The sequence below is a fragment of the Salmo salar genome, chromosome 12 (assembly GCF_965601325.2).
Source record: "Salmo salar chromosome 12, fSalSal1, whole genome shotgun sequence".
NCBI lineage: Eukaryota > Metazoa > Chordata > Actinopteri > Salmoniformes > Salmonidae > Salmo > Salmo salar.
The window spans coordinates 63,620,924-63,646,442 of NC_138302.1; the positions used below are offsets into that span (position 1 = coordinate 63,620,924).

At 40.8% G+C, this 25,519-nt stretch overlaps 1 protein-coding gene and 1 non-coding gene across 4 annotated transcripts; one reads left to right on the forward strand and one right to left on the reverse strand.

Moving 5' to 3' along the window:
• Nucleotides 1-12,982: 12,982 nt before the first annotated feature.
• Nucleotides 12,983-25,145, reverse strand: mcrs1 (microspherule protein 1). 3 transcript variants are annotated; one of them, XM_014132589.3, is made up of 15 exons: nt 24,856-25,145; nt 22,793-22,901; nt 22,512-22,686; nt 22,100-22,238; nt 21,314-21,478; nt 20,963-21,072; nt 20,588-20,696; nt 17,125-17,263; nt 15,916-15,991; nt 15,773-15,801; nt 15,496-15,588; nt 15,324-15,406; nt 15,066-15,153; nt 14,595-14,722; nt 12,983-14,186 (listed from the first exon to the last, which is right to left on the reverse strand). In XM_014132589.3, the coding sequence occupies exons 2-15, from the start codon at nt 22,800-22,802 to the stop codon at nt 14,100-14,102; spliced, it is 1,431 nt and encodes a 476-aa protein (XP_013988064.3). In that variant the 5' UTR covers nt 22,803-22,901; nt 24,856-25,145; the 3' UTR covers nt 12,983-14,099. The 3 variants fall into 3 exon arrangements, with proteins under 3 accessions (XP_013988064.3, XP_013988066.3, XP_013988063.3); XM_014132591.3 differs by lacking the exon at nt 24,856-25,145 and adding an exon at nt 23,748-23,895; XM_014132588.3 differs by lacking the exon at nt 24,856-25,145 and adding an exon at nt 23,588-23,889.
• On the forward strand, nt 14,393-14,468 carry trnaa-ugc (transfer RNA alanine (anticodon UGC)). The gene has a single exon. It is a non-coding gene; the product is annotated as a tRNA-Ala (tRNA).
• Nucleotides 25,146-25,519: the final 374 nt, after the last annotated feature.

Sequence of the window (25,519 nt, forward strand, 5' to 3'; positions counted from 1 at the left end):
GGCATGCCAGTCTGCCTTATTGTCATGTGCCATGCTGTAATAAAAGACCAATGGTGCCAGTGGATTTATGGGGTGGCACAGGTATAATGGGTCTGGCTGGGATTGTGCAGTTGTCAGCCATCATTAAGGTCCACTCTAACACATACCTCTTCTAAATCACTGTCATCAGCCTTACAAAGTGCAGACAGCGTAGAAACTCTGGGGGTGGAGAGGAGGCTTTGTGTGGTTTTGTCATGGTCCAGTCTTCACTGGGATTTTTTTTTTTTTGTGATGTGAATACGTGGTGTCATGCAAGCAGCACAGCTACTCCTTTCCATACAAATTTTGAGTAATCTCATCCACCACCTGTCTCTCCCTAGCAATTGAGCCTGACAACGAGGTTAGATTCATGGTGAAGGTGTTTGATGGTGAATGTTTTGTCTGGAGCTTAGTTTGCAACAGCCATTGAAGTGTAAGAGTTAGAGGAAATGGTCCACAACCAGATTGCCCCAAATCATACAGATATAAAAAATAAAAAAATAGCATGTGCAAAAACGTGCAGATTTGTGTTCTGTATCTGATAAATATAATAATGATTTTGTTCTGCCAGCACAATTCCTGGGTAGTGCTACATAGACTGTACCACAGACTCTGCCAAAACCTCAAACCACATACTGCAAAGGTTTCCTTCTTAAGTCTGTACTGTCATATGCCTGAGCTAGTGTTTATTGTTCATGGGCGACTGACAATTTCCAGATATTATTTCTGGGGCTCAGCCTAAGACACTGGATGAAGTAAATATTTGACTTTGAATTAGATGCAATATTGTCACAGTGGTATTCCTCAGGTGCCTTAGACTCTCTTTTGCTATATTTTCCTCAGTTTGATCTTTCCAGTCCTGTATCTTTATAAGTATAAGTTCTCTCTCACTGATTCATACTAGTGGTAATGTAAGTGTATCATGCCGTGTGAGTAAACGTCCACAGCCCGGAAATCCCTGTACACTCTCTGAGAAAAAAACATAAATCAAATGACTTTTTCTCAGAACCTTAAGGTTCTGTTTACTTACAGTGCTTGTAAATGAAGGACTAGTAAGGCAATGTTTGTAGTATTCACCTTCTCTCTCCGACTCATCCCAGATCTAGTAAGCTTTGGGGAAGAGAAAGATTGCGCACAGGGTCACAGCTACAGATTCTGCATTGAACAGAATTCAGAGGGGTTGGGTTAAAGGCGGAAGTGACATTTTGGTTGAGTGCATTCAGTTGTGCAACTGACTAGGTATCCCCTTTCCCTTCCCTTCCCTATATTATAGCAGTTTGAAGGGAATATGGATGTCTGCCAATGGGATTTCACAGCAAAACATACTCCTTGAGTCTCTAGGGAATTCCAGAAGAACAGATACTTATCAAGTGAAAATCCAGGTGTAGCAGAAAAAATTTTGGACCTCTATTTGATATAGAGTACATGCACAACAGTGTTACTAAGAAGATCCCTTTTAGCATTATTAACTGATGATAAGCAATTTGTGAGGCAGAGGGTGAGATGGAATGTGGATCAGGTTGTAACATGATTGACTGGCCAATAATCTGGTTTGGATTTAAATACCATACAAGAGCAAGGTATCTGAGGTGCCCCCCCCCCCCCCGTCTTTCTCTATCTGTCTGTCTGTCTGTCTGTCTGTCTGTCTGTCTGTCTGTCTGTCTGTCTGTCTGTCTGTCTGTCTGTCTGTCTGTCTGTCTGTCTGTCTGTCTGTCTGTCTGTCTGTCTGTCTGTCTGTCTGTCTGTCTGTCTGTCTGTCTTTTTTTCTGTCCGTCTGTCTGTCTGTTTAGCTAAGCCTAGGGTATGGCAAAGTGGGGTGTGTTCCTCCAAGGAATTCTTTGGAAGTTGAAGCTCATTTACTGCATTTCTACACAATTAAAACACTTTAAAAAGCTAATTGGAGAACAGCAAAAACAAACAAAAATGGCCCCAGCCATTAATTATCGCCACAATATTAGGTTTGAAGGTCTGTAGAATGGCATATACAATGTCAACCACTACTCAACCTCATCATACAGTAAATTAACTCATTTACATGTGGAATGGCCCATACAGAGAAACATGAAAAATATCCATAATACCCACTATCATGTCACAACAAGGCTGACTTTAAATGCTGACATCCATAGGCGGTGCATTAGTTTCAAGTTTGGGGAAGCAATTTTTTTCACCATAAAATAACATGCATTTATTATTGCATTTGCAGACTAATGTAAGATAGGCTAATGTGATGAGTAAATTGCATAGTCTTAACCTGTCTGGGCTAGGGGGCAGTATTTTCACGGCCGGATGAAAAACGTACCCAATTTAAACAGGTTACTACTCTGGCCCAGAAACTAGAATATGCATATTATTAGTAGATTTGGATAGAAACCACTCTGAAGTTTCTAAAACTGTTTGAATGGTGTCTGTGAGTATAACAGAACTCATATGGCAGGCAAAAACCTGAGAAAAATCTAAGCAGGAAGCGGAAAGTCTGAGAATTGTAGTTCTTCTTTTGATTCTCTATCGAAGTTATAGTGTCTGTGGGGGACGTTGCACTTCCTAAGGCTCCCATTGGCTGTCTGAAGCCTTCAGAAAGTGGTTTGAGCATTTTCCTGTCACTGGGCAGATTATAGGAGCTCATTCACTGAGTGGTCTGCCTGGCAACAAAGGGATTGGATATGCTCGGTCCCGCGAGTGCGCCCCTCCTTCTTTTTCTTCTTGAATGAATACGCTATTGTCCGGTTGGAATATTATCGCAATTTTACGTTAAAAATACCATAAAGATTGATTTTAAACAGCGTTTGACATGCTTCTAAGTACGATAATGGAACATTTGGACTTTTCGTCTCTCGTTCCGCGCTCGCGCGTTATGCCTTTGGATAAGTGATCTGTACGCACGAACAAAACGGAGGTATTTGTACATAAATATGGATTATTTTGAACAAAAACAACATTTCTAGTGGAAGTAGCAGTCCTGGGAGTGCATTCTGACGAAGATCAGCAAAGGTAAGAGAATATTTCTAATACTAATTCTGAGTTTAGGTTGCCCCGAACTTGGCGGGTGTCTGAATAGCTCACCGTGATGGCTGAGCTATGTACTCAGAATATTGAAAAATGTGCTTTCTCCGTAAAGCTATTTTAAAATCTGACACAGCGGTTGCATCCAGGGGTAGTCTATCTATAATTATTTTAATAATTGTTATATATTTTGTCAACGTTTATGATGAGTATTTTTGTAAATTGATGTGCACATTCACCGGACGTTTTGGTGGGAATACATTTTCTGAACATCACGCGCCAATGTAAAATGCTGTTTTGGATATAAATATGAACTTTATTGAACAAAACATACATGTATTGTGTAACATAATGTCCTAGGAGTGTCATCTGATGAAGATCGTCAAAGGTTAGTGCTTCATTTAGCTGTGTTTTGGGTTTTATTGACAGATGTCTTTGCTTGGAAAATGGCTGTGTGATTATTTTTGTCTATGTACTCTCCTAACATAATCTAATGTTTTGCTTTTGCTGTAAAGCCTTTTTGAAATCGGACAATGTGGTTACATCAAGGAGAAATGTATCTTTAAAAAGGTGTAAAATAGTTGTATGTTTGAGAAAGTTGAATTATGACATTTTGTTGTTTTGGAATTTGCCGCCCTGATATTTCACTGGCTGTGTGTCCCACCTAGCCCATATAAGTTATTTTAGGATAATAATATAACTCAATCACTGTTAGCAAACAGAGTTCTGAACCATTCTTGCCTGAGCGTGTAGCGAGATAGAGTAGGCCTAATCAGAGACGTTTCTTCTCCTTTCTTTGCATGGGAAAAATGTGGCCTTTTATAAACACATTTCATGCAATTCTACTACACTTTATATGACTGGAGACATAAGCAACATATTTTTTTTAATACAACACTAATTAGTAGCCTACTCTGCTGACACTGACAAACAGATCAGTAAAAACGACCTTGTCTTGCATACAACCAATTAATCTAGGCCTACGAAAAGGGGAGACACAATTTGTACAATATGACGTCCATCTAGCCTGGAGAAGGAAATGATTTCCTCCCCCCAATAATTCCAGTAGTACTGATCCAATGATAAAGACAGTGAATATGCGCACACTGTACAACCCATTATGCATCGTAGCAAATGTGCAATTGAACTGAACACACCCCAGAACTGACTAACCAAGCGTGGTTACTTTCTAAACTCATAGAGTTAGACCAACAGTTTAAAGTAATACTAAAATTATTGTATTTCAGTTGTGGTTGGGATATATTGACCACAGTGGAGGCTGGTGAGGGGAGGACAGCTCATAATATCGGCTGCGAATGGAATGGCATCAAACACATGGAAACCACGTGTTTCATGTATTTCATACCATTCCACCTATTCCGCTCCAGCCATTACCATAAGCCCGTCCTCCCCAATTAAGGTGCCACCAACCTCCTGCGATTGACCAAATTATCAGGAAAGTTTTGGATGTATTTTCCCTTAAAAATTCACCAGAAACAACCCTAGAACCCATTGACCCGGATCCGCCCAATATGCAACACAAAGTTACTGTAACATGCGTCGTTGTAGGTAGACCAAAATGCAGCGGGTATATTTATCATCTTCTTTTATTGAAGGAAAAACAAAACACTTACACAAAACAAACGACGAAAACAGTCCCATAAGGTGCACAGACTAAACAGGAAACAACCACCCACAAACACAAGTGAAAACACACACAACTAAATATGGCCTCCAATCAGAGATAACAAGAAACAGCTGCCTCTGATTGGAGGTCATTGACAAAACTAACATAGACATAGAAAAACTAGAAAAACCACAGAAATAGAAAACATAGAACATAAACCAAAAACCCCGAAACACACTAAACAAACACCCCCTGCCACGCCCTGACCAAACTACAATAACAACCCCTTTTACTGGTCAGGACGTGACAGTTACCCCATTGATTAGCAAAGGTATTAAAGTTACACAAGCTACTGTAGAAAAGTTAACTTAGAACCAACCAGGGTTCATTTTATCTATATCATGGAAGTCATTATATGAGGTTTAAAGAAATTGGCACTGAAAACATTGATCATTCCCTAGGGAGTTGCTTCTTGCTTGTACCTCAGTGATGGCTCATTGCAGTCAAGCAAAAAAACTATTGAGATTTAAAGCTACAGCAATATTTTTTTGCAACAGGCTGTAAAAACTCAATAAAACTTGTCTAAACAATAAGGAAAGTGTCTGTACATTTCTGCTGTTTCAAACACATTGCTTTGCTATTACATTTTTTTTGTAAGAGTGTTGGCTTCAACGAGACAATTCTGTTTCCATATGCAGTATATGTGTAGTCGAGGGTAATTTTGCAAAAAGCCTAGTAAGTGTGAAGACCGTCTTATTTGTGTCGGGTGGGTGGGAAGAATGTGCTCTGTCAGAAAATGTCAGTCTGGCATCTCGCCATGTCACTCAGACACCTGCATGGTTCTGTCTGGGTGCCCTATCTCTCTCCTCTCAGCCAACTCTCCCTAGATGTATCCTTTGTTTCCATTTATTATCACAGAGGTTGACTTTGGCTCTGACTTCATGACAGAAGAGCGAACTCAGAGATTATCTACAGATTCCCCAGGTCATGTTCTCTAAAGTTAATTTATGTTGGAATGAGTCCCTGGTTTTATAGAGTAGGAGGGCTATAACATATAGTCTGGTCACACACTGAGTTTGTTGTCTTTAACATCATAAACCTACATTATTTCTCTCTGCTGTCTACCCCTCTCTCACTCCGTTTTTCTTTTCATCCCTTCGTTTATCTTTCTTCTTTCTTGTTCGATTCCTCACAACTTCTGTCTTCCTCTCTCTATTTCGCTCTCTCTCCACCCTGTTTCTCTCTCGCCCTCCTTCTTCCTCCCTCTCTCTTTTGCCAGCTGGAATAACCTTGTTGTTTCCAGGAAACTGTCTAGGCCAATTTACATCCTTGTAAAACCAACGTCACCACATCTGTGCATCATTGAGTTCAGCGTGCAGAACAAACGTCTGGGGTGTCTCTTTACAACAGAAATTAAACCAAACAAGTCAAAACTATTGTTAATAGATGATGCTGAGTTCATTCTATACTTGAAGAGGCTATTTAAACCAAACTGCTCAAATAGTCTCTAATCAATTCAATAGTTTCACAACATATGGATATATTACTGCTTGTTGTGAGAGGCCAGTGACTATCCTTACAATATGTCTCATTATATTAAGAGTAGGGTAGCAATATCCCGGGAACTTCCAATAATTTCCGTGGTTTTTCGGAAATCATGGATGGAGGCTACAGAATTTCATGCTTTTTCCCTCCTGATTAGAAATTAAGGGAATTTATTGAAGGTTCCTGGAATTTTGCAACCCTAGTTAAGCTATTACACATTACAAATTGATAATATGGTGAGCTTACAAAAGTCAGTGACCTGTAAAACAAACAAAACGTCACTTGTTGACGTTCAAGTTTGGTTTCCTTCTGCACTCTCTGACCAGTAAGTGGGGGAGTGTGGTTTAATAAGTTATTGTTCATCCTATAAACTCGTAACAGCCTCCGTCCTCTCTCTGACTGTGCTTTGGTCATCCCTGTTAGCACACATATACAGGAAGTCATAATTCATTCTGTCACATTGTTTTCTTCCTATTAGTCATTTTGCATAATGAAAGGAAGCTCACCCACAGCGTATGCTGTTGTTTAATTCAAGCTGCACAACAAATCTGTACTGCATTTTTGGCAAAGCACTGTTGTTAAAGTTTGGGATGTGCATATCACCAACTTACTAACTATTAGTCACTTGTGTGTTTGTATCTCAGTGGTGGCGAGACAGTGGTCTAGTTGAGATCTTAGACTTGACCTATATTTTGTTGTTAGTCATCAAACGCCTGTCTGGTCATGGCAGTATGGGAGGAAGCCTGTGTGGTTGGACACATGGCTTAACTAGGATTGGAGCAGCCAAAGGGTGACCGCGTGTGAATTTACTGTACGTGAATGCCATTAAGGATAATGAACTGGTACAGATGAAGTCGAAGGTTTACATACACTTAGGTTGGAGTCATTAAAACTCGTTTTTCAACCACTCCACAAATTTCTTGTTAACAAACTATAGTTTTGTCAAGTCTGTTAGGACATCTACTTTGTGCATGACACAAGTAATTGTTCCAATAATTGTTTACAGACAGATTATCACAATTTCAGTAGGTCAGAAGTTTACATACACTAAGTTGACTGTGCATTTAAACAGCTTAGAAAATTCCAGAAAATGATGTCAAGGCTTTAGAAGCTTCTGATAGGCTAATTGACATCATTTGAGTCAATTGGAGGTGTACCTGTGGATGTATTTCAAGGCCATCCTTCAAACTCAGTGCCTCTGCTTGATATCATGGGAAAATCAATAGAAATCAGCCAAGACCTCAGAAAAAAAATTATAGACCTCCACAAATCTGGTTCATCCTTGGGAGCAATTTCCAAACGCCTGAAGGAACCACGTTCATCTGTACAAACAATAGTACGCAAGTATAAACACCATGGGACCACGCAGCCGTCATACCGCTCAGGAAGGAGACGTGTTCTGTCTCCTAGAGATGAACGTACTTTGGTGCGAAAAGTGCAAATCAGGACCTTGTGAAGTGCTGGAGGAAACAGGTACAAAAGTATCTATATCCACAGTAAAACGAGTCCTATATCAACATAACCTGAAAGGCCACTCAGCAAGGAAGAATCCACTGCTCCAAAACTGCCATAAAAAAGCCAGACTACGGTTTGCAACTGCACATGGGGACAAATATCGTACTTTTTGGAGAAATGTCCTCTGGTCTGATGAAACAAAAATAGAACTGTTTGTCTATAATGACCATCATTATGTTTGGAGGAAAAAGGGGGATGCTTGCAAGCCGAAGAACACCATCCCAACCGTGAAGCATGGGGGTGGCAGCATCATGTTGTGGGGGTGCTTTGCTGCAGGAGGGACTGGTGCACTTCACAAAATGGATGGCGTCATGAGGAAGGGAAAATGATGTGGCTATATTGAAGCAACATCTCAAGACATCAGTCAGGAAGTTAAAGCTTGGTCGCAAATGGCTCTTCCAAATGGACAATGACCCCAAGCATACTTCCAATGTTGTGGCAAAATGGCTTAAGGACAACAAAGTCAAGGTATTGGAGTGGCCATCACAAAGTCCTGACCTCAATCCTATAGAACATTTGTGGGCAGAACTGAAAAAGCGTGTGCGAGCTTCAAGGCCTTCAAACCTGACTCAGTTACACCAGCTCTGTCAGGAGGAATGGGCCAAAATTCACCCAATTTATTGTGGGAAGCTTGTGGGAGGCTACCCGAAACGTTTGACCCAAGTTAAACAATTTAAAGGCAATGCTACCAAATACTAATTGAGTGTATGTAAACTTCTGACCCACTGGGAATGTGATGAAAGAAATAAAATCTGAAATAAATCATTCTCTCTTCTATTATTCTGACATTTCACATTCTTAAAATAAAGTGGTGATCCTAACTGACCTAAGACAGGGAATTTTTACTAGGATTAAATGTCAGGAATTGTGAAAAACTGAGTTTAAGTGTATGCAAAGTTACGACTTCAACTGTATATGTGCTGTTTTACAGAGAAATAATGCACAAACCAGCAAAAGGCCTAGGGATGAAATGGCAGCTTTTTAAAAATGTAACCTTTTTTAACTAGGCAAGTCAGATAAGAACAAATTCTTATTTACAATGACGGCCTACACAGGCCAAACCCGGACGACGCTGGGCCAATTGTGCGCCGACCTATGGAACTCCCAATCACAGCCGGTTGTGATACAGCCTGGAATCGAACCAGGGTGTCTGTAGTAACGCCTCAAGCACTGAGATCAAATCAAATCAAATCAAATTTATTTTTATATAGCCCTTCGTACATCAGCTGATATCTCAAAGTGCTGTACAGAAACCCAGCCTAAAACCCCAAACAGCAAGCAAAGCATGTGAAAGAAGCACAGTGGCTAGGAAAAACTCCCTAGGAAAAACTCCCTAGAAAGGCCAAAAACCTAGGAAGAAACCTAGAGAGGAACCAGGCTATGAGGGGTGGCCAGTCCTCTTCTGGCTGTGCAGGGTGGATATTATAACAGAACATGGTCAAGATGTTAAAATGTTCATAAATGACCAGCATGGTCAAATAATAATAATCATAGTAGTTGTCGAGGGTGCAACAAGCACGTCCGGTGAACAGGTCAGGGTTCCATAGCCGCAGGCAGAACAGCTGAAACTGGAGCAGCAACACGGCCAGGTGGACTGGGGACAGCAAGGAGTCATCATACCAGGTAGTCCTGAGGCATGGTCCTAGGGCTCAGGTCCTCCGAGAGAAAGACAGAAAGAGAGAAGAGAGAATTAGAGAGAGCATATTTAAATTCACACAGGACACCGGATAAGACAAGAGAAATACTCCAGATGTAACAGACTGACCCTAGCCCCCCGACACATAAACTACTGCAGCATAAATACTGGAGGCTGAGACAGGAGGGATCAGAAGACACTGTGGCCCCATCCGATGATACCCCCGGACAGGGCCAAACAGGCAGGATATAACCCCACCCACTTTGCCAAAGCACAGCCCCCACACCACTAGAGGGATGTCTCCAACCACCAACTTACCGTCCTAAGACAAGGCCGAGTATAGCCCACAGCGATCTCCGCCGAGATGCAGTGCCTTAGACTGCTGCGCCACTCGGGAGCCCAGGTGTGCCAAGCTTGTAGCGTCATACCCAAGAAGACTTGAGGCTGTAATCACTGCAAAAGGTGCTTCAACAAAGTACTGAGTAAAGGTTCTGTATACTTATGTAAGTAAGTGATTTCAGTTTTATATTTGTAATACATTTGCAAAAATGTTTAAAAAAAACTGTTTTTCCTTTGTCATTATGGGGTATTGTGTGTAGATCGAGGAATAACAACAATTTTATCCATTTTAGAATAAGCCTGTAACGTAACTAAATGTGCAAAAAGTCAAGGGGTCTGAATACTTTCCGAATTTTCTCTCTGTGTGTGTGTGTGTGTGTGTGTGTGTGTGTGTGTGTGTGTGTGTGTGTGTGTGTGTGTGTGTGTGTGTGTGTGTGTGTGTGTGTGTGTGTGTGTGTGTGTGTGTGTGTGTGTGTGTGTGTGTGTGTGTGTGTGTGTGTGTGTGTGTGTGTGTACACAGTAGGCTACTAAATAAACTTTACAATGGCACTGACTTCAAAATACAATCACAAGAAATACGTAGTTTGGAAAGCAAACGCCTACTGCTGAAAAGAGGAGACTAATCTTTTCTTGATTTAGTAGCCTACTGTAACCTATAATATACAGTGGCTATAGAAAGTCTACACCCCCGTTGATTTCTTCACATTTTATTGTTACAAATTGGGATTAAAATGGATTTGTCATTTTTGTCAACAATCTACACAAAATACTCTGTGAAAGAGGAAGTTTTTTTTTTTTTAAATACATTTTTTGGTAAGCAACTCTGGTGTAGATTTGGCTTTGTGTAGTAGGTTATTATCCTGCTGAAAGGTGATTTCCCCTCCCAGTGTCTGGTGTAAAGCAGACTGAAGCAGGTTTTCCTCTAGGATTTTGCCTGTGCTTAGCTCCCTCCCGGTTTCTTTTTTTATCCTAAAATCTCCCGTCTTTGTTGATGTCAAGCATACCCATACAGTACCATGATGCAGCCACCACTATGCTTGAAAATAAGGAGGCAGTTACTTAGTGATGCGTTGTGTTGGATTTGTAACATAAGGCTTTGTATTTAGGCCAAAAAGTATATTCCTTTGCAGTCTTACTTTAGTGTCTTGTTGCATACATATGCATGTTTTGGAATATTTCCTGTATATTTTTATTCTTTTCACTGTCATTTAGGTTATTGTAGAGTCACTACAATGTTGTAGATCCATCCTCTCACAGCCATTGAACTCTGTAGCTGTTTTAAATTCACCAATGGCCTCATGTTGACATCCCTAAGCAGTTTCCTTCCTGTCCTGCAGCTCAGTTCAGGGCGACTGCATCTTTGATGTGTCTGTGTGGTTTAATACATCATCCACATCATAATTATTCCTTTGACCATGCTTAAAGATATATTCAATGTCTGATTTGTTGTTGTTACCCATCTACTAATCACTGCTTTTCTTTGTGGCTTTCAAAAAGCTCCCTGGTCTTTGTAGTTGAATCTGTGTGAAATTCAATACTTGACTGAGGAACCTTACAGAGGTTGTATGTATGGGGGACAGACGAAGGTGTAGTCATTTAAACATGTCAACCTCTATTATTTCACACAGTGAGTCCATATAACTTCTGTGATATGTTAAGCAAATGTTTATTCCTGAATTTATTTTGGCTTGACATAACAAAGGGGTTGAATACTTTGACTCGGGGCATTTCAGCTTTTAATTTAGAAAGTAGATGGCGATAGCATTGGTTTTAGTGACAGGCTAGTTTTAGTGACAGGCTGCTGCAGGGCTGCATATCCAGATATTGGCTACACAGGGTCAACTACCTCAGCACAACTACCACCTCCCCAGAAATACCTTGGTTAAATGGTAAAACAAAGCAAAGCAAGCAGTAAGTAAACCTAACAAACTGAATGCATTTTGTTAACCCAATTCCTGTGATGCTGATCAACTTATGAATATCCAAATATCTAAATTTGATCAGATATCATCATAGAAATGTAAAATGGGTATCTTTCGGTTTCAATAATAACCAACCTAATGAGCAAAATAATGACTAGATGTTAAAGCCTAGATGTTATTTTCTTGTAACATGTCATGGGGGTAGGTATTGGGGGCCACTTCCCTATAGGCATAAAAGTATACAAAACACTGCCAATTATTTTCTCAAAAGACACAGAACTAGCCTGGTCCCAGAACGGTTTGAGTTTTTGCCTAATCCATGACTGTCATAGAGGGAATTCGATGAATGCCCCGAGTGAACAGGGTTAGCGTTGATTGCATTCGATTTGGAACCGGGTGCCCCGTTCTGGCCGACGGCGAAATCGGCTCAAAGCAAAAGTGACGTAGGTTATGCACATGAGTAATACGTAGGATTCTGTGTTTTTGAGTGCAAAGGTGATTGATTTTGATAAAAACGCTTCATCTGCCTTCACAATGAAAACCGGTTTGAAAATGCAAACATATTTTAAGGACGAGATGATGTATGTTTCTAAACGATGCATCACGATGCCTTGTTGAAACATGACCGAGCTGCACAGATTCGATTTGAGAAAGGGCACTCCTCCCTCACCGATTTTGCCCGTTCACTTCACGGGTCATAGCCAGGTGCACATAGTCAAACTCCCTCACTGGCAAACAATTTTAGTTTGGCATGACAATTCCACATAGAGTTGGCAAGGCAGAAACAGACTGGCACCCAGGCTAACACAGAACGTTTGATTGAAGTTTAACAGAAAGTTCCACAATAAGGAGATAAGAGGGTTTGTGGAAGCCATAAAACGATTTATGAATTTATGAACTGCAACTACAAGTGTTTCAACTCAAGCGTTATGAGCATTTTAACAGATTAGTATCTTCAATAGACCATATTTCACACTTCCAGAAAATCTGCATATCTGATCTTTGATTTTGCAGCATATTAAACCGAAACTTTGGTGTCTCTGATACTGGCAATTAATAACCAACTTTGTCACGTTGCAAGAAAATAGCGCTGCTGTGATGTACTGTAGTCCGACAAGCACTACACCAGCTAGTGGGACTGAAATTTTGTTGATGCCACAAGTCAACACTTATTATAGGCCAAATTATGGAGTAGAATAGTTATTTTTTCATTGACTGCTGATAACTTTCAGATATGAATAACATCAATTGAGTGCTACAGTATTAAGAATGAAGAGATGCAAATAAAATAAAAACATTACTTATCCAACAGCTCTACCTTGTGGTAGAAAAATAAACTACATTTACATGCAATTATTATGACACTCAAGAAATGGCTCAACTAATGACATTTTAATTCAAGCTTTCATACAAAAATCAAACAAACTGTCACATGGCTTTGGCTTAAGTAGCACTAATACATACACATACACAATATCACTTTTTACGACTGATTCCCTATCCTGGTCCTAAATGTATCTTTGCATGTACCAATTCAACCTAAACCTATCTGTATGAACTAAAAGGAAACACAGTTTTAAAACAAATCCATTGTCTTAAAAGGCACTGTGGAACCTCCTGATATGAATCCCAATTTAAACTTTAAAACAAGACTAAACTGGTGTTACGGTCCTGTAGTTACAAGGAAAGTATCATTTAGGTTCTTTGAGATGAGATTCACCCTAAAATGTCCAGCAGCGGAAAGGTATGTGATGTAGCCAAAGACCACAACCATTCTCAGAGTGTGGGTGTCGTGCTTTTACTCCACTGAATAACCATGACTAAAGGGGTTCCGGGTTACTCTCCTTCAAGTCTGTGGTCCTTCATGTGGTCCTCGTCTACTAGGCTCCTGGTGGTGTCCATTGGCCACCATACGTTGCTCTGTATGAAGGAGCTGGCTAAGCAGTGGACACAGGCATGTGTCTTACCCTTAACTGCTTTTAGCAACGCTGGTACACTGACACACTAGCATTACTGGGAATTGGGTTGCTAAAAAACAGAACAGGCTGGAGGAGCAAGAATTTTATTTATTTTTATTACAAAAAACACAAGGAAGGGGTAACATTGAAGTATTAGAACATGAAGGACAAACAATGCAGCGTCAAGACACTATCAAACATGTATCAGTCTTTCCGCAACAGAGCAAGAAGTTAAATAAAATTCAATTTCCGCTAACTCTTGCCGGTGGTCTGGACGGTTGGTCTTTATAACTGGGGGAACTTGAGACAAATTACCTAAAGTTATTATTTAACAGACTTTCCACATAATTTGGATATTTTATCTCAAATTCCCCCCGCTATAAGGACCAACGGCCAAGATCACCGGCAGAGTAAGTTGAAATATAATTTTATTAACTTCTGGCCTGCGGACTGTTCAGTTTTTGCAACCCAATTCCTAGCAATGCTTGTGTGCCAATACACCAGTGTTGCTAAAAGCAGCTATCTTGGCCTCTCTCTCACTGCTGATTCATCTTAGCTGCTTCTGCCTTGATGAGTGAGATCAGCTCCTGGTTAATCAGAAACACAAAACGAAGACCTGCAATCTGGAGAGACAAATGACTTGTTGTGACATTCATGTATTAGTAGAGGTGGTTGTTATAGATCAGGTATTATGAAGTAAAAAGCATGACAGGCAGACAGAACTCAATCTCAACTATGTAGTCTTGTTTATAAGCCCCTTTAAAACATTTCTTCATCTCACTCTTCTTGCACCAGCTACCGTATAATACATCCTGCCATTTAAGTGGCAGGCTCCCTGTGGCTCAGTTGGTAGAGCATGGTGTTTGCAACGCCAGGGTTGTGGGTTCGATTCCCACGGGGGGCCAGTACTCAAAAAAAAGTATGTATGAAAATGTATGCATTCACTACTGTAAGTCGCTCTGGATAAGAGCGTCTGCTAAATGACTAAAATGTAAATGTAAAATGTAAGTCTTCCAGAACCTTCCACAAACCTCCACTACAGAGTTGTTGTTGAGTTTCCACTTGTTGCCCGACAGGACTGGTCTGCCGTCTATGTAGATGGGCCTGCGGCCCTCGTTGGCTATGAAGAAGTCCCCGTTGTTCTTCAGTTTAATGATCCCTGTACATTAGACATAGACATTTATAAACAGTTACAAACACACAATGAAAAACTAGATCAAGTCCTGATATTTTGCCATAATATTACTATATGATATACGTTTATCAGAAAACAGTCATTTCAACAGGGTCTAATTTCACTATGGTTAATTGAGGACAGGGCAAGCACTGTCCTCTAGAGCCCAGATAATACAGGTTCTTCAGCATCAGACCCGGGTAATGCAGATATGGGCTGCATCCAAAATGGCATCCTATTACCTATTTAGTTCACTACCATAGGGTGCCATTTCAGTCACAGCCAATGTTAAATGAGGTCCATGTCATGGTGCTGATAAGGGAGTCACCTTGTTTCCTGGAGATCTTCCAGGCAGGTCCTTCCAGAGACAGATCCACATCTATTTGCTTGTCCTTGGTGGCTCTGCCCAGGGTGATCTAGAGGAAGTCAGATTAGCTTCATAAAATATATATATATATATAAAACATTTTCATAAGAATACATTTCCATATAATGAACCTGCTCCACAGTCATCTTACTATGGTCCTAATACAATTTGGTACTGTACTGTAAATTCAGTTAATTCAATCTGAAATGAGCTGCTCACCTCTCGTGACCTCATAAGGTAGCGAACCATCCGGCCTCTCAGAGCTGCCAGCGTCTGGTTGTCAAAGTCTGGAGAGTTCATACCTGAGAACACAACAACATAAACCCCCTGCAAGACTGGCTTCTTACACACACACACTCTCTCACACACACACACACACACACACTCTCACCTGTGATGCTGTCCACCAGGACCTGCCAGCGTGGTAGCTCCTGCTCCAGCTGTCTTATCTCCTTCTTCTGATGGCGGTCAGATATCATCAGCTCTGAAAGTGGGGACAGAATGAGGAAGGGCAGCAGGAGAGAGAATGGGGAAGAGGAGAAGAGATGACAGACTTTAAGCCAATCAACATGCATTAAGGTGCTTTGAATTTGATCAATGAAGCACCTTCTTAGATAGAACCTTGCACATTACTGACACATAAAAAGGAGTCTGTTTGAGTAACTCACCATGCTCCAGCACCTCATCTCTGCTCTCCCTGGGTAACGAGACAGAGAAACTGATTAGAATGACGGGGAGAGGAGGAGCTCTAAATTTGAATTCAGGGAAACTGGAAATGAATTGTGGTCAGAATGTTGACCGGTTCTCTTACTTTAGCTTAGCATCATCCACCAGCTGTTCAGCATCAGAGAAGTTGAGGACTTGGTCACCTTTAGGGAAAGGTTGGACTGCAAAAGACAATCAAACCATACAATAAGGCATTATATATAGGGGGACTGATGGGCACTGTCTACTCACTTAGTTTTAGTTTGCAACAGTGGAACAAATCAAATTTGTCACATGCGCCGAATACAACAGGTTACAACCTTACAGTGAAATGCTTACTTACAAGCCCTTAACTTAAAAGGTTGGTTAAGTAAAAAAGAAGAAGAAAATAAACAAATAATTAAAGAGCAGCCGTAAAAGAACAAGCAAAGCTACATACAGGGGGTTCTGGTACAGAGTCAATGTGCAGGGGCACCGGTTAGTCGAGGTAACTGAAGTAATATGTACATGTAGGCAGAGTTAAAGTGACTATGCACAGATTATAAACAGAGAGTAGCAACAGTGTAAAAGAGGAGTCAGGGTAGTCCTTGATTAGCTGTTCAGGAGTCTTATGGCTTGGGTGTAGAATCTGTTAAGAAGCCCTTTGGACCGAGACTGGGTGCTCCGGTACTCTCCTTGCTTGGAAAATGGCTGTGTGGTTTTTCTTGTTAAGGTGCTGTCCTAACATAATCTAATGTTGTGCTTTCGCCGTAAAGCATTTTTGAAATCGGACAATGTGGTTGGATTAACGAGAAGTGCATCTTTAAAATGGGGTATAATAGTTGTATGTTTGAGAAATTTGAATTATGAGAGTTTTGTTGATTTGAATTTGCGCCCTGCTATTTCACTGGCTGTTGAATAGTGTGTCCCGCAGGTGGGACGCTAGTGTCCCACATACCCCAGAGAGGTTAAAGTTCTTACTCACATTGGCTAAGGAAAGCGTGATCATACAATCGCCCGGAACATATTCCAGTCTGTGCTAGCAAAACAGTCCTGTAGCTTAGCATCTGCTTCACCTGACCACTTTCTTATTGACCGAGTCACTGGTGCTTCCTGCTTTAGTTGTTGCTTGTAAGCAGGAATCAGGAGGTAGTTCAACTTTTAGAAATAATTCACTCCATGGATATCAAGTAATGGACTAACGGGGTAGCAGCTTCCCAAATGGTACCCTATTCCGTATTAGTGCACTACTTTTGACCAGAGGCTATGGGAATAGGGTGGCATTTGGGACAAAGCATATGTAACGAACCAATAAGCCCATTTGAGTTTCTCTCACCACTCTGGTCCTCCAGCAGGTAGTACTGTTTGAGCAGCTGCCAGTGCACCAACAGGCTCTTGGGTGTGCGGGAAGGGTAGAACACACTGGGGTGCTTACTCAGCAGCTCCTGGAACACCTCCAGCTTGGGCTGACTGCTCTGTTCATCAGAAAACATAAACATATTTAAACAAACCCACACTCACTTCTTCAAGCTGACACGCATATAGTGCCATCAATCCCACACATGTAAACATATGCAGCAAGTAAAATATTTCACCAATGGGCAGGTCATTGCTTTTTCCAGCATCACTACACTTATTTTATGGCAGAACCATATATACACAAATGTTTATAAATCACTCTATATACAGTCAGTCCACACCATCTGTATTTGGACAATGAAGCTAACATTTGAAATGAGGTTCTACAGTGAGCTCCCATAGTATTGGGACAGTTACACATTTTTTGTTGTTTTGCCTCTGTACACCAGCATTTTGGATTTGAAATGATATGTTGACTATGAGGTTAAAGTGCAGCCTGTCAGCTTTAATGAGGGTATTTTCATCCATATCGGGTGAACCGTTTAGAAATTACAGCACTTTTTGTACATAGTCCCCCCCATTTTAGGGGACTAAAAGTATTGGGACAAATTCACTTATGTGTATTAAAGTAGTCAAAAGTTTAGTATTTGGTCCCAAATTCCTAGCACGCAATGATTATGTCAAGCTTGTGATTCTACAAACTTGTTTGATATTTCCTGTTTGTTTTGGTTGTGTTTCAGATTATTTTGTGCCCAATAGAAATTAATGGTAAATAATGTATTGTCATTTGAGTAACTTTTATTGTAAAGTAGAATATAATATGTTTCTAAACACTTCTACATTAAATGTGGATGCTAAAATGACTATGGATAGTCCTGAATGAAATCGTGGATGATGAGTGAAAAAGTTATACGCACAAATACCAAACTTCCCCCAAAAATGCCAACCTCACCTGTTATTGTATTGGTGAGAGGTTAGCATGTCTTGGGGGTATGATATTTGTGCATCTGTAACTTTCTGACTCATTATTATTCACGATTCATTCAGGACTTACGTGCTAGGAATATGGGACCAAATACTAAACTTTTGACTACTTTAATGCACCCACCTGCAGCATGCGCTCCAGCAGGTATATTTCACTGGTCACCCCCAAAGCCAATTCCTCCTTTGGCCACCTTTCCTTCCAGTTCTCTGCTGCCAATGACTGGAACAAACTGCAAAAATCGCTGAAGCTCACTAACTTCAAGCACCAGCTGTCAGAACAGCTCACAGATCATTGCACCTGTACATAGCCCATCTGTAAATAGCCCATATAACTACCTCATCACCATACTGTATTTATTTATTTTGCTCCTTTGCACCCCAGTATCTCTACTTGCACATTCATCTTCTGCACATCTATCACTCCAGTGTTTAATTGCTATATCGTAATTACCTCGCCACTATGGCCTATTTTATTGCCTTACCTCCCTTATCTTACCTCATTTGCACACACTGTATGTATGTATGCATGCATGCATGTATATATGTATATATGCATGTATATATGTATATTCCCCTACTGTATTATTGACTGTATGTTTGTTTATTCCATGTGTAACACTGTGTTGTTGTATGTGTCGAACTGCTTTGCTTCATCTAGGCCAGGTCGCAGTTGTAAATGAGAACTTGTTCTCAACTAGCCTACCTGGTTAAATAAAGGTGAAAAAAAAATGCACATAAGTAAATTTGTCCCAATACTTTTAGTCCCTTAAAATAGTATGTACCGTAAACTCCGGACTATAAGCCGCAACTTTTTTCCCACGCTTTGAACCTCGTGGCTTAAACAATGACGCGGCTAATATATGGATTTTTCCCGCTTTCAAATTTGTGGGTCCTGACAGCGTGGAGTATTGTAAAAAAATCCACTATCATCAACGGGTTTCGAAAGGCTGGACTGCTGCGTGTTGAAGAGGGCTCAGCGGGGGATTTGCCTCCGGATGAAAGTGACGAGAGCGACAATGAAAACGATCCAATATCGGATGAAGCAATTCTGAGGCTATTCAACTCCGACACAGAAGGAGATGAGTTCAGTGGTTTCAGTGCACAGGAGGAGGCAGATAGTGACCAATGACTTTCTTGGTAGGCTACTGTTTACTGCAAATGTTTTATTTTTGTTACAAGCCGTGTTTCGTTAAAGCCTATTTATTTTTCTTACAAGCCGTGTTTCATTAAAGCCTATTTATTTTTGTTACAAGCCGTGTTCGTTAAAGCCTGTGTAAAGTTAATTTGTTTCAATGTACCGGTAGGCACCTGCAGCTTATAGACATGTGCGGCTTATTTATGTTCAAAATAAAACATTTTTTTTAATTCAGTGGGTGGGGCTTATATTCAGGTGCGCTCAATAGTCCGGAAATTACGGTAAATAAAGTTCACCCGATATGGATGAAAATACCCTCAAATTAAAGCTGACAGTCTGCACTTTAACCCTATAGTCATTGTATCATTTCAAATTCAAAGTGCTGGAGTATAGAGCCAAAACAGAAAATGTATCACTGTCCCAATACTTTTGGAACTCACTGTATACTCCAGCATTGTGGATATGAAAACATGTATTTCATACAAGACGACAGAACAGAAAGTCACTTTTTATTTGAGGGTGTATTTGTTTTACTGTTTAGAAATGAAAGCACTTTATGCATCCCTTCCCCATTTGAAGAAGTCATATGTATTTGGACAAATTCACTTATTGTGTTTTAAAGTAGTCAAATATTTAGTATTTGGTCCCATACTCCTAGCACGCAATGACTAGGTCAAGCTTGGGACTCGTTGGATGCATTTGCAGTTTGTTTTGCCCAATAATAACTGAATGGTGAATGATAACTGGAGTAATATAAGTGTTCAGAAATATCTATTCTTACTTATAAAAAAGTGACTCCAAAATGACATGACATTATTCACCATTCAGTTCCTCTTGGGCAAAACATAGTCATTGTGATGTAGTCATTGTGTGCAAGGAATATGGAACCAAATACTAAACTTTTGACTTCTTTAATACACTAGAAGTGAATTTGCACAAATACTTATGAATTCTTCAAACATGGCATATGTATGAAAATACCCTGAAATAAAATGTGACATTCTGTACTGTCGCCCAATATGAAAAATGCTATATCAAATTCAAAATGCTGGAGTATAAAGCCAACTTTAAAAATGTTTGCTTCACTGTCCAAATAGATATCACGTGGACTGTATATGGTTCTGGTTTTTGATGTTTATTCAACCATCTCTGAACTGTGTGTCTGATTAAAGAGATTGAGATGCAATAGAGAGCATCAATAACTCTATATTTGGGCGTTGCTTTGTGACTGACTCCATATTTCGAGAGCAAGAACTGGGTCATCTTCACCTGATGTGACTTCATATTTTAAACACCATAGAAACCCCCCAGCCTCACTCACTGATGGAATCTTGGCCAGCAGAGCCTCCTCAGCCTGACTGAAGAGAGCTTTGCTCTGGATTGCAGCAATGGCCTCCGGATGAAGCTGCCTCATCGCCTGCCATGCCAATCTATAACACAGAGACAGGTGTAGAACATTGTTACACATTATAGAGATTTTATTTTCCTTTACTTGACCAGTCAAATCAACAATAATTGGTTGTCTATTACAATAACAGTCTTGAGGTTAATTAATAAGGGGGAGGAACAAATTTGACAGTGGTGTTCAAATGTGCTGCATGGAGCGAGAAAGATAAAGAGAGTGGAAGGAAAAGGATAGTTGGAAGTGGATAGTAGGAGATGGCCAGGGGTGTGTGGGTTGTGGTGGAGCTCTCACTTGGAGATGACGGGGTCGTAGAGCAGAGAGTACCAGCGCTCCTGGATCTCCCTCAGGGTGAAACGACAGCTGAATTTCACTCCCAGATGAACAGAGGTCAGATCTGTCGTCTAACAGCGCACACACACAACACACACACAGGCAGTTGTGCATTACCACATCAATGAGCTGTATTACACATCCATAGAAAGATTATATGGATACATCACAAACACATTGAAAATTCATATTTTCCATTCATCAAGGTCAATGTTTACATAGTATACTATGCTGCCAAATTCCAATGATTTATAGCACTGATGCTTCAGTTATATATCAATAGCCTCTCTCTACTGTCTTTAGGCCTATTACCTGTAGCACAGCGTTGATGAGCAGCAGGTCATCAGTGGGTTTCCAGCGACCCAGGTCTTTAGTGATCTGGAGGGGCTGCTTGCTCTTCTTCACCCTCTTGGCGATGGGCGGGGGGGTGATCACCATGGTGAGGGGCGGCGTGAGGGCCGTGTTGGACTTGGACATCTGACATAGGAAAGCATGGAAATGGGGAACCAATGAGGCATCTCCTTTGCCTTTTTCAGCATTTACTTTAGTAGGGATTTCATCATCGGTCAGACACCCTTATTAGTTAGAGTCTAGAGACAAATAAAGAACTGACCATATAAACAGCGCAATACTCTGCAGGTTGCAGTTTGTCATGAGTCTTGTCCTGGAGGCAGAACTCAGCGATTTTTCCTTAGACAGTCCAGCTGCAAAGTCAAAATTGGCTATATTGTAAATATTCATGAAAATGAAAAAATAAGCTTTTTGGTCTAAATGTAAAGTTAGGCATTAGGGATAGCAGTATGGTTAGGTTTAAGGTTTAAAATCATATTTTTCGACTGTGGCTGTGCTAGGTAGTGACCACTCTGCAGAGCTGCCTCCAGAACAAGACTCATGACAAACTGCAACCAGCAGAGTATTGTGCTGTTTATGTGGTATATGATTTTTATGGTCAGTTCTGAAAAATGCTAACCTGCTAATAGTCTAGCCATTTAATCAAGAGTAATTCAACAACTACCGGTACCTCCCCATCTACCTTTCTCAATATGAGCTACCAATAAAAACACCACCCTCTCTTTGGAGTCAATTCCTCCTTCATACCTTCTTCTTCTCATTGGATGAGGGTTCGCTCCCAGAGAAGCGGATTGGCTCGATGACAGGTGGGCCCTTAACCCTGCTGGATGACTTGGCCAGGCTGCTCTCCACCAGTTCATCATCAAACTTCTTCCTTTTAATTGACCTAGGAATAGGAGAGGATTAGATATCATATAGATATCATATAGCAACCAGAGCTGCAACAGAGAGAACCCCTGAGCTTCCTTTCAGGCAGGCCTACTTCAAATTCAAAGGGTAGGTGATGCAGAATGAATGCTGTCCACTGGTCAGAAGTGTAGGCAGTTATTTTTAATCACTGAACTGTACAAGGTGTTAGATGTTCATATTTCAGGTTAAAACTAATGGAAAGATTGAAGCTAAAAAAGTGCCTCCATAGACAAATTAGTAACGTTCAAACCTCGAAGAGCTCCTGCGATTGGGCACAACACCACCACCCCCAACAAATGCCTGTGTTGCTGTTCTTTTGATATCTTTCATCCCAGTCGACTCCTCGTCCTCTGAACGGCTCTGTGTCCCAGCTGCTCCCATCGGTGCCCCAACCACAGATGCAGCTGCAGCACCTGCCTGCATATCTATCCCCACAGAGACAAATCTCAATGTTAGACACTATGGAATATGGTGACAACATAAATGGCAACAACTTGCAACAAAAGGCAGACAACCAAGAGATGTGCATACCTTTTTCCATGATCTTGTTCACAGTCCAGAGAGTTCGAATAAATGTTGAATAAAGTAATGTTGCTACATTCGGCAGGTGTCACTCAGACAACGTATCTCAGGTGGCAATCTGAGATGAAAGGAAGGTATTAGTCAGAGATGGGCGGTAAATGGGAAGCATGTACTCAACAAATATGGAGTTTCGATTAGCAACTATCGACATTTACTGACGTCACAGGCGGTATGTACATCCAAAAAAGATCTAAATAAAAACGTAGAAGCAACCAATGTAAATCGCACATGTCCCAAGGATCCCGGTTATTACAAACCCTGCTTCCATGTATAGGTCGGAAGTCTACAACAGGTAAATACATTGGAGGTGCTGAATAGGCATTTTTTCGGTTGCATGTAACTTTTTATTTACACATTTTTTGGAAGTACATGCCGGCCGTGACGGCAGTAAATTACGATAGTTGCTCATCAAAACTCAATATTTAGTGAGTAACGAATGTATTTTGACATTATTAAGCTTGAAAAGCTGGTGAATGGCTGGTTCCTGGGGCTGAAAGGAGATTCGCCATATCAACGTCTCCGTCCTGTAAGGCCAGATTCTGGTTCAAGTGAAACTTGAGCTGGTGAATGCGAGTTTGAATCGGAGCTTCCTGGGAACAGATACTTGGGCAAGTTGTGCTATGTATGCTATTGCTAGCTAGTTTGATGTCGATACAGCAGTAACGTTAACGGTCTTCAAAGCTAGGAACATTTCACATCATGGTTATCTAACGAAGCAGCCTCTTCGCTTATTTCTCTACCTACCTCGTCTCAGGCTGGGTTTATCAGCCAACTAGAGTCTGTTCAGGTACGTTGAACTTCGAATAAATCAACACAATTGCTATATGTTTCTGTTATATTCACAATTAGCTAGCTAGTTACATTCATGCTAACAATAACAGAACGAAACATTTCCGGTACGCACAGGAAATGCCGTTGGCCGTCTTCTTCATAACGTTCTCGTAACGTAACATTGTCGCCACCAACAGGACTGGCTCATTTACATCAGACTACCCATTATATTGACCAGATACTCAAGTGGTCGCTCTAACAATGGAAATAAATGTCTTCAAAAATGGATGACAGTCCAAACACGTTATACACTTTCCCTCGGGGTAATCACCGTCGAAACCGGATGCAGATTGATTGCCATCTTAAGTGGAGGCCCAATTCACTAACGTTATCCCCTCAATTTAGCTCGAGGGAGAGAGTGAAGAGTCAAACTCTGGTGACCGTGATATATATATATATATATACAGATTTCGGCAAATTGGCATAGTCTCGTAGTGAGGAGCCTAAAAAACGTTGCTAGATTCATAAACATATTTTTTGCAATTCTTAAATGTATTAGAATAAATTACGAAACTATAAAACTAGCTACCTGACAGGAGTGCTAGCTAGATATGTTAGGTTACTAGGTACATTAATAGCTTTAGGTTGGTTGTTTTTAAGCGCAACTTCAAGATTTCCTCCAAGGATGTTTCCTCTCCGATCATTACTCTCCCTCGCTTGGGCAAGGGACATTAAGGTACACTCGGATGTGAATATGTAAAACGTCATTCAAGGGCCGAGGGCTGTCTATGGTGGCTTGCATTCCAAACACTTAAGACACCCTATCCCCTCAAATTAAAGTCGACACTTCTGATGATGTATTATGACGTCTGACGAGTACACGCTTGCAGGGCGAGGGAGGAAGGAATGATTTTTAAATGGACCGCCCATGCCTGGAAATTCGTCACTCGTTTATCCCACGATGATTGTGTTTTCAGCCACCGGTAGCTTGTCGTTGCTTTATATGTGCTACAGTCAATTATGATTACATGTCTACTTATATTAACTATATAATTATTAATAAACGCCTAATGTATGATAGCTAGCAAATTAATTAGCTAACTAACGTTAGCCTGCCTAGCTACTTCTGAAGAAGGAAAATGTTTTATTTCCAAAAGTTAACCAAACAAAAACATTACTTTTATGAGACGTGTTTGTGCATTAGCACAATTTCAAAATTATTTACATTCGTTTTTACTTACACTTGTATGTTGACTCCATATTGACATTGAGGTTATACGTTTTGGCTGACTTTTCTTAGCAGATGTACAATCTTCGTGAATTGAGTTATGGGGCGTTTCAGGCCCTGAAGTGAACATAATTGTACACTTGCAAACTCCATTAAAAACGAGGACTGAGGGGCTTACGTTGCAAAGTTCCCTTGCTTGGCTAATCATTTGGACCGATGACAAATATGGCCGTGGCGATTCCCCCACGGGCATAGAGCTGAGGCTTTACGTCCGAGGGCTGTCTACTTTGAGTTTGAAACGCAGCCAGTGTTTTTTCTTAAAGTTTGCCCGGGATGTCACGTGTCCTACTTATATCACTCGTGACAACCTAACATGCTGACCAGACCGCTCACGCCATTACATTTACATTTTAGTCATTTAGCAGACGCCCTTATCCAGAGCGACTTACAGTAGTGAATGCATACATTTCATTTCATACATTATTTTTCTGTGCTGGCCCCCCGTGGGAATCGAACCCACAACCCTGGTGTTGCAAACACCATGCTCTACCAACTGAGCTACAGGGAAGGCCATCGCACGCATGTTGATTTTGTCCACCCACACCAGACGCGATCAGTACACGCAGGTTGAAATATCAAAACAAACTCTGAACCAACTATATTAATTTGGTGACAGG

What these genes read in the sequence shown, in the direction of transcription:
- mcrs1 (XM_014132589.3), bottom strand. An exon ending in CATCCAATGAGAAGAAGAAG is followed by an intron (nt 21,479 to 22,099) that starts GTATGAAGGAGG and finishes TTCCTATGTCAG; the next exon opens with ATGTCCAAGTCCAACACGGC. An exon ending in CCTGCTGGAGGACCAGAGTG is followed by an intron (nt 15,992 to 17,124) that starts GTGAGAGAAACT and finishes TGTCTTTTGCAG; the next exon opens with TCCAACCTTTCCCTAAAGGT.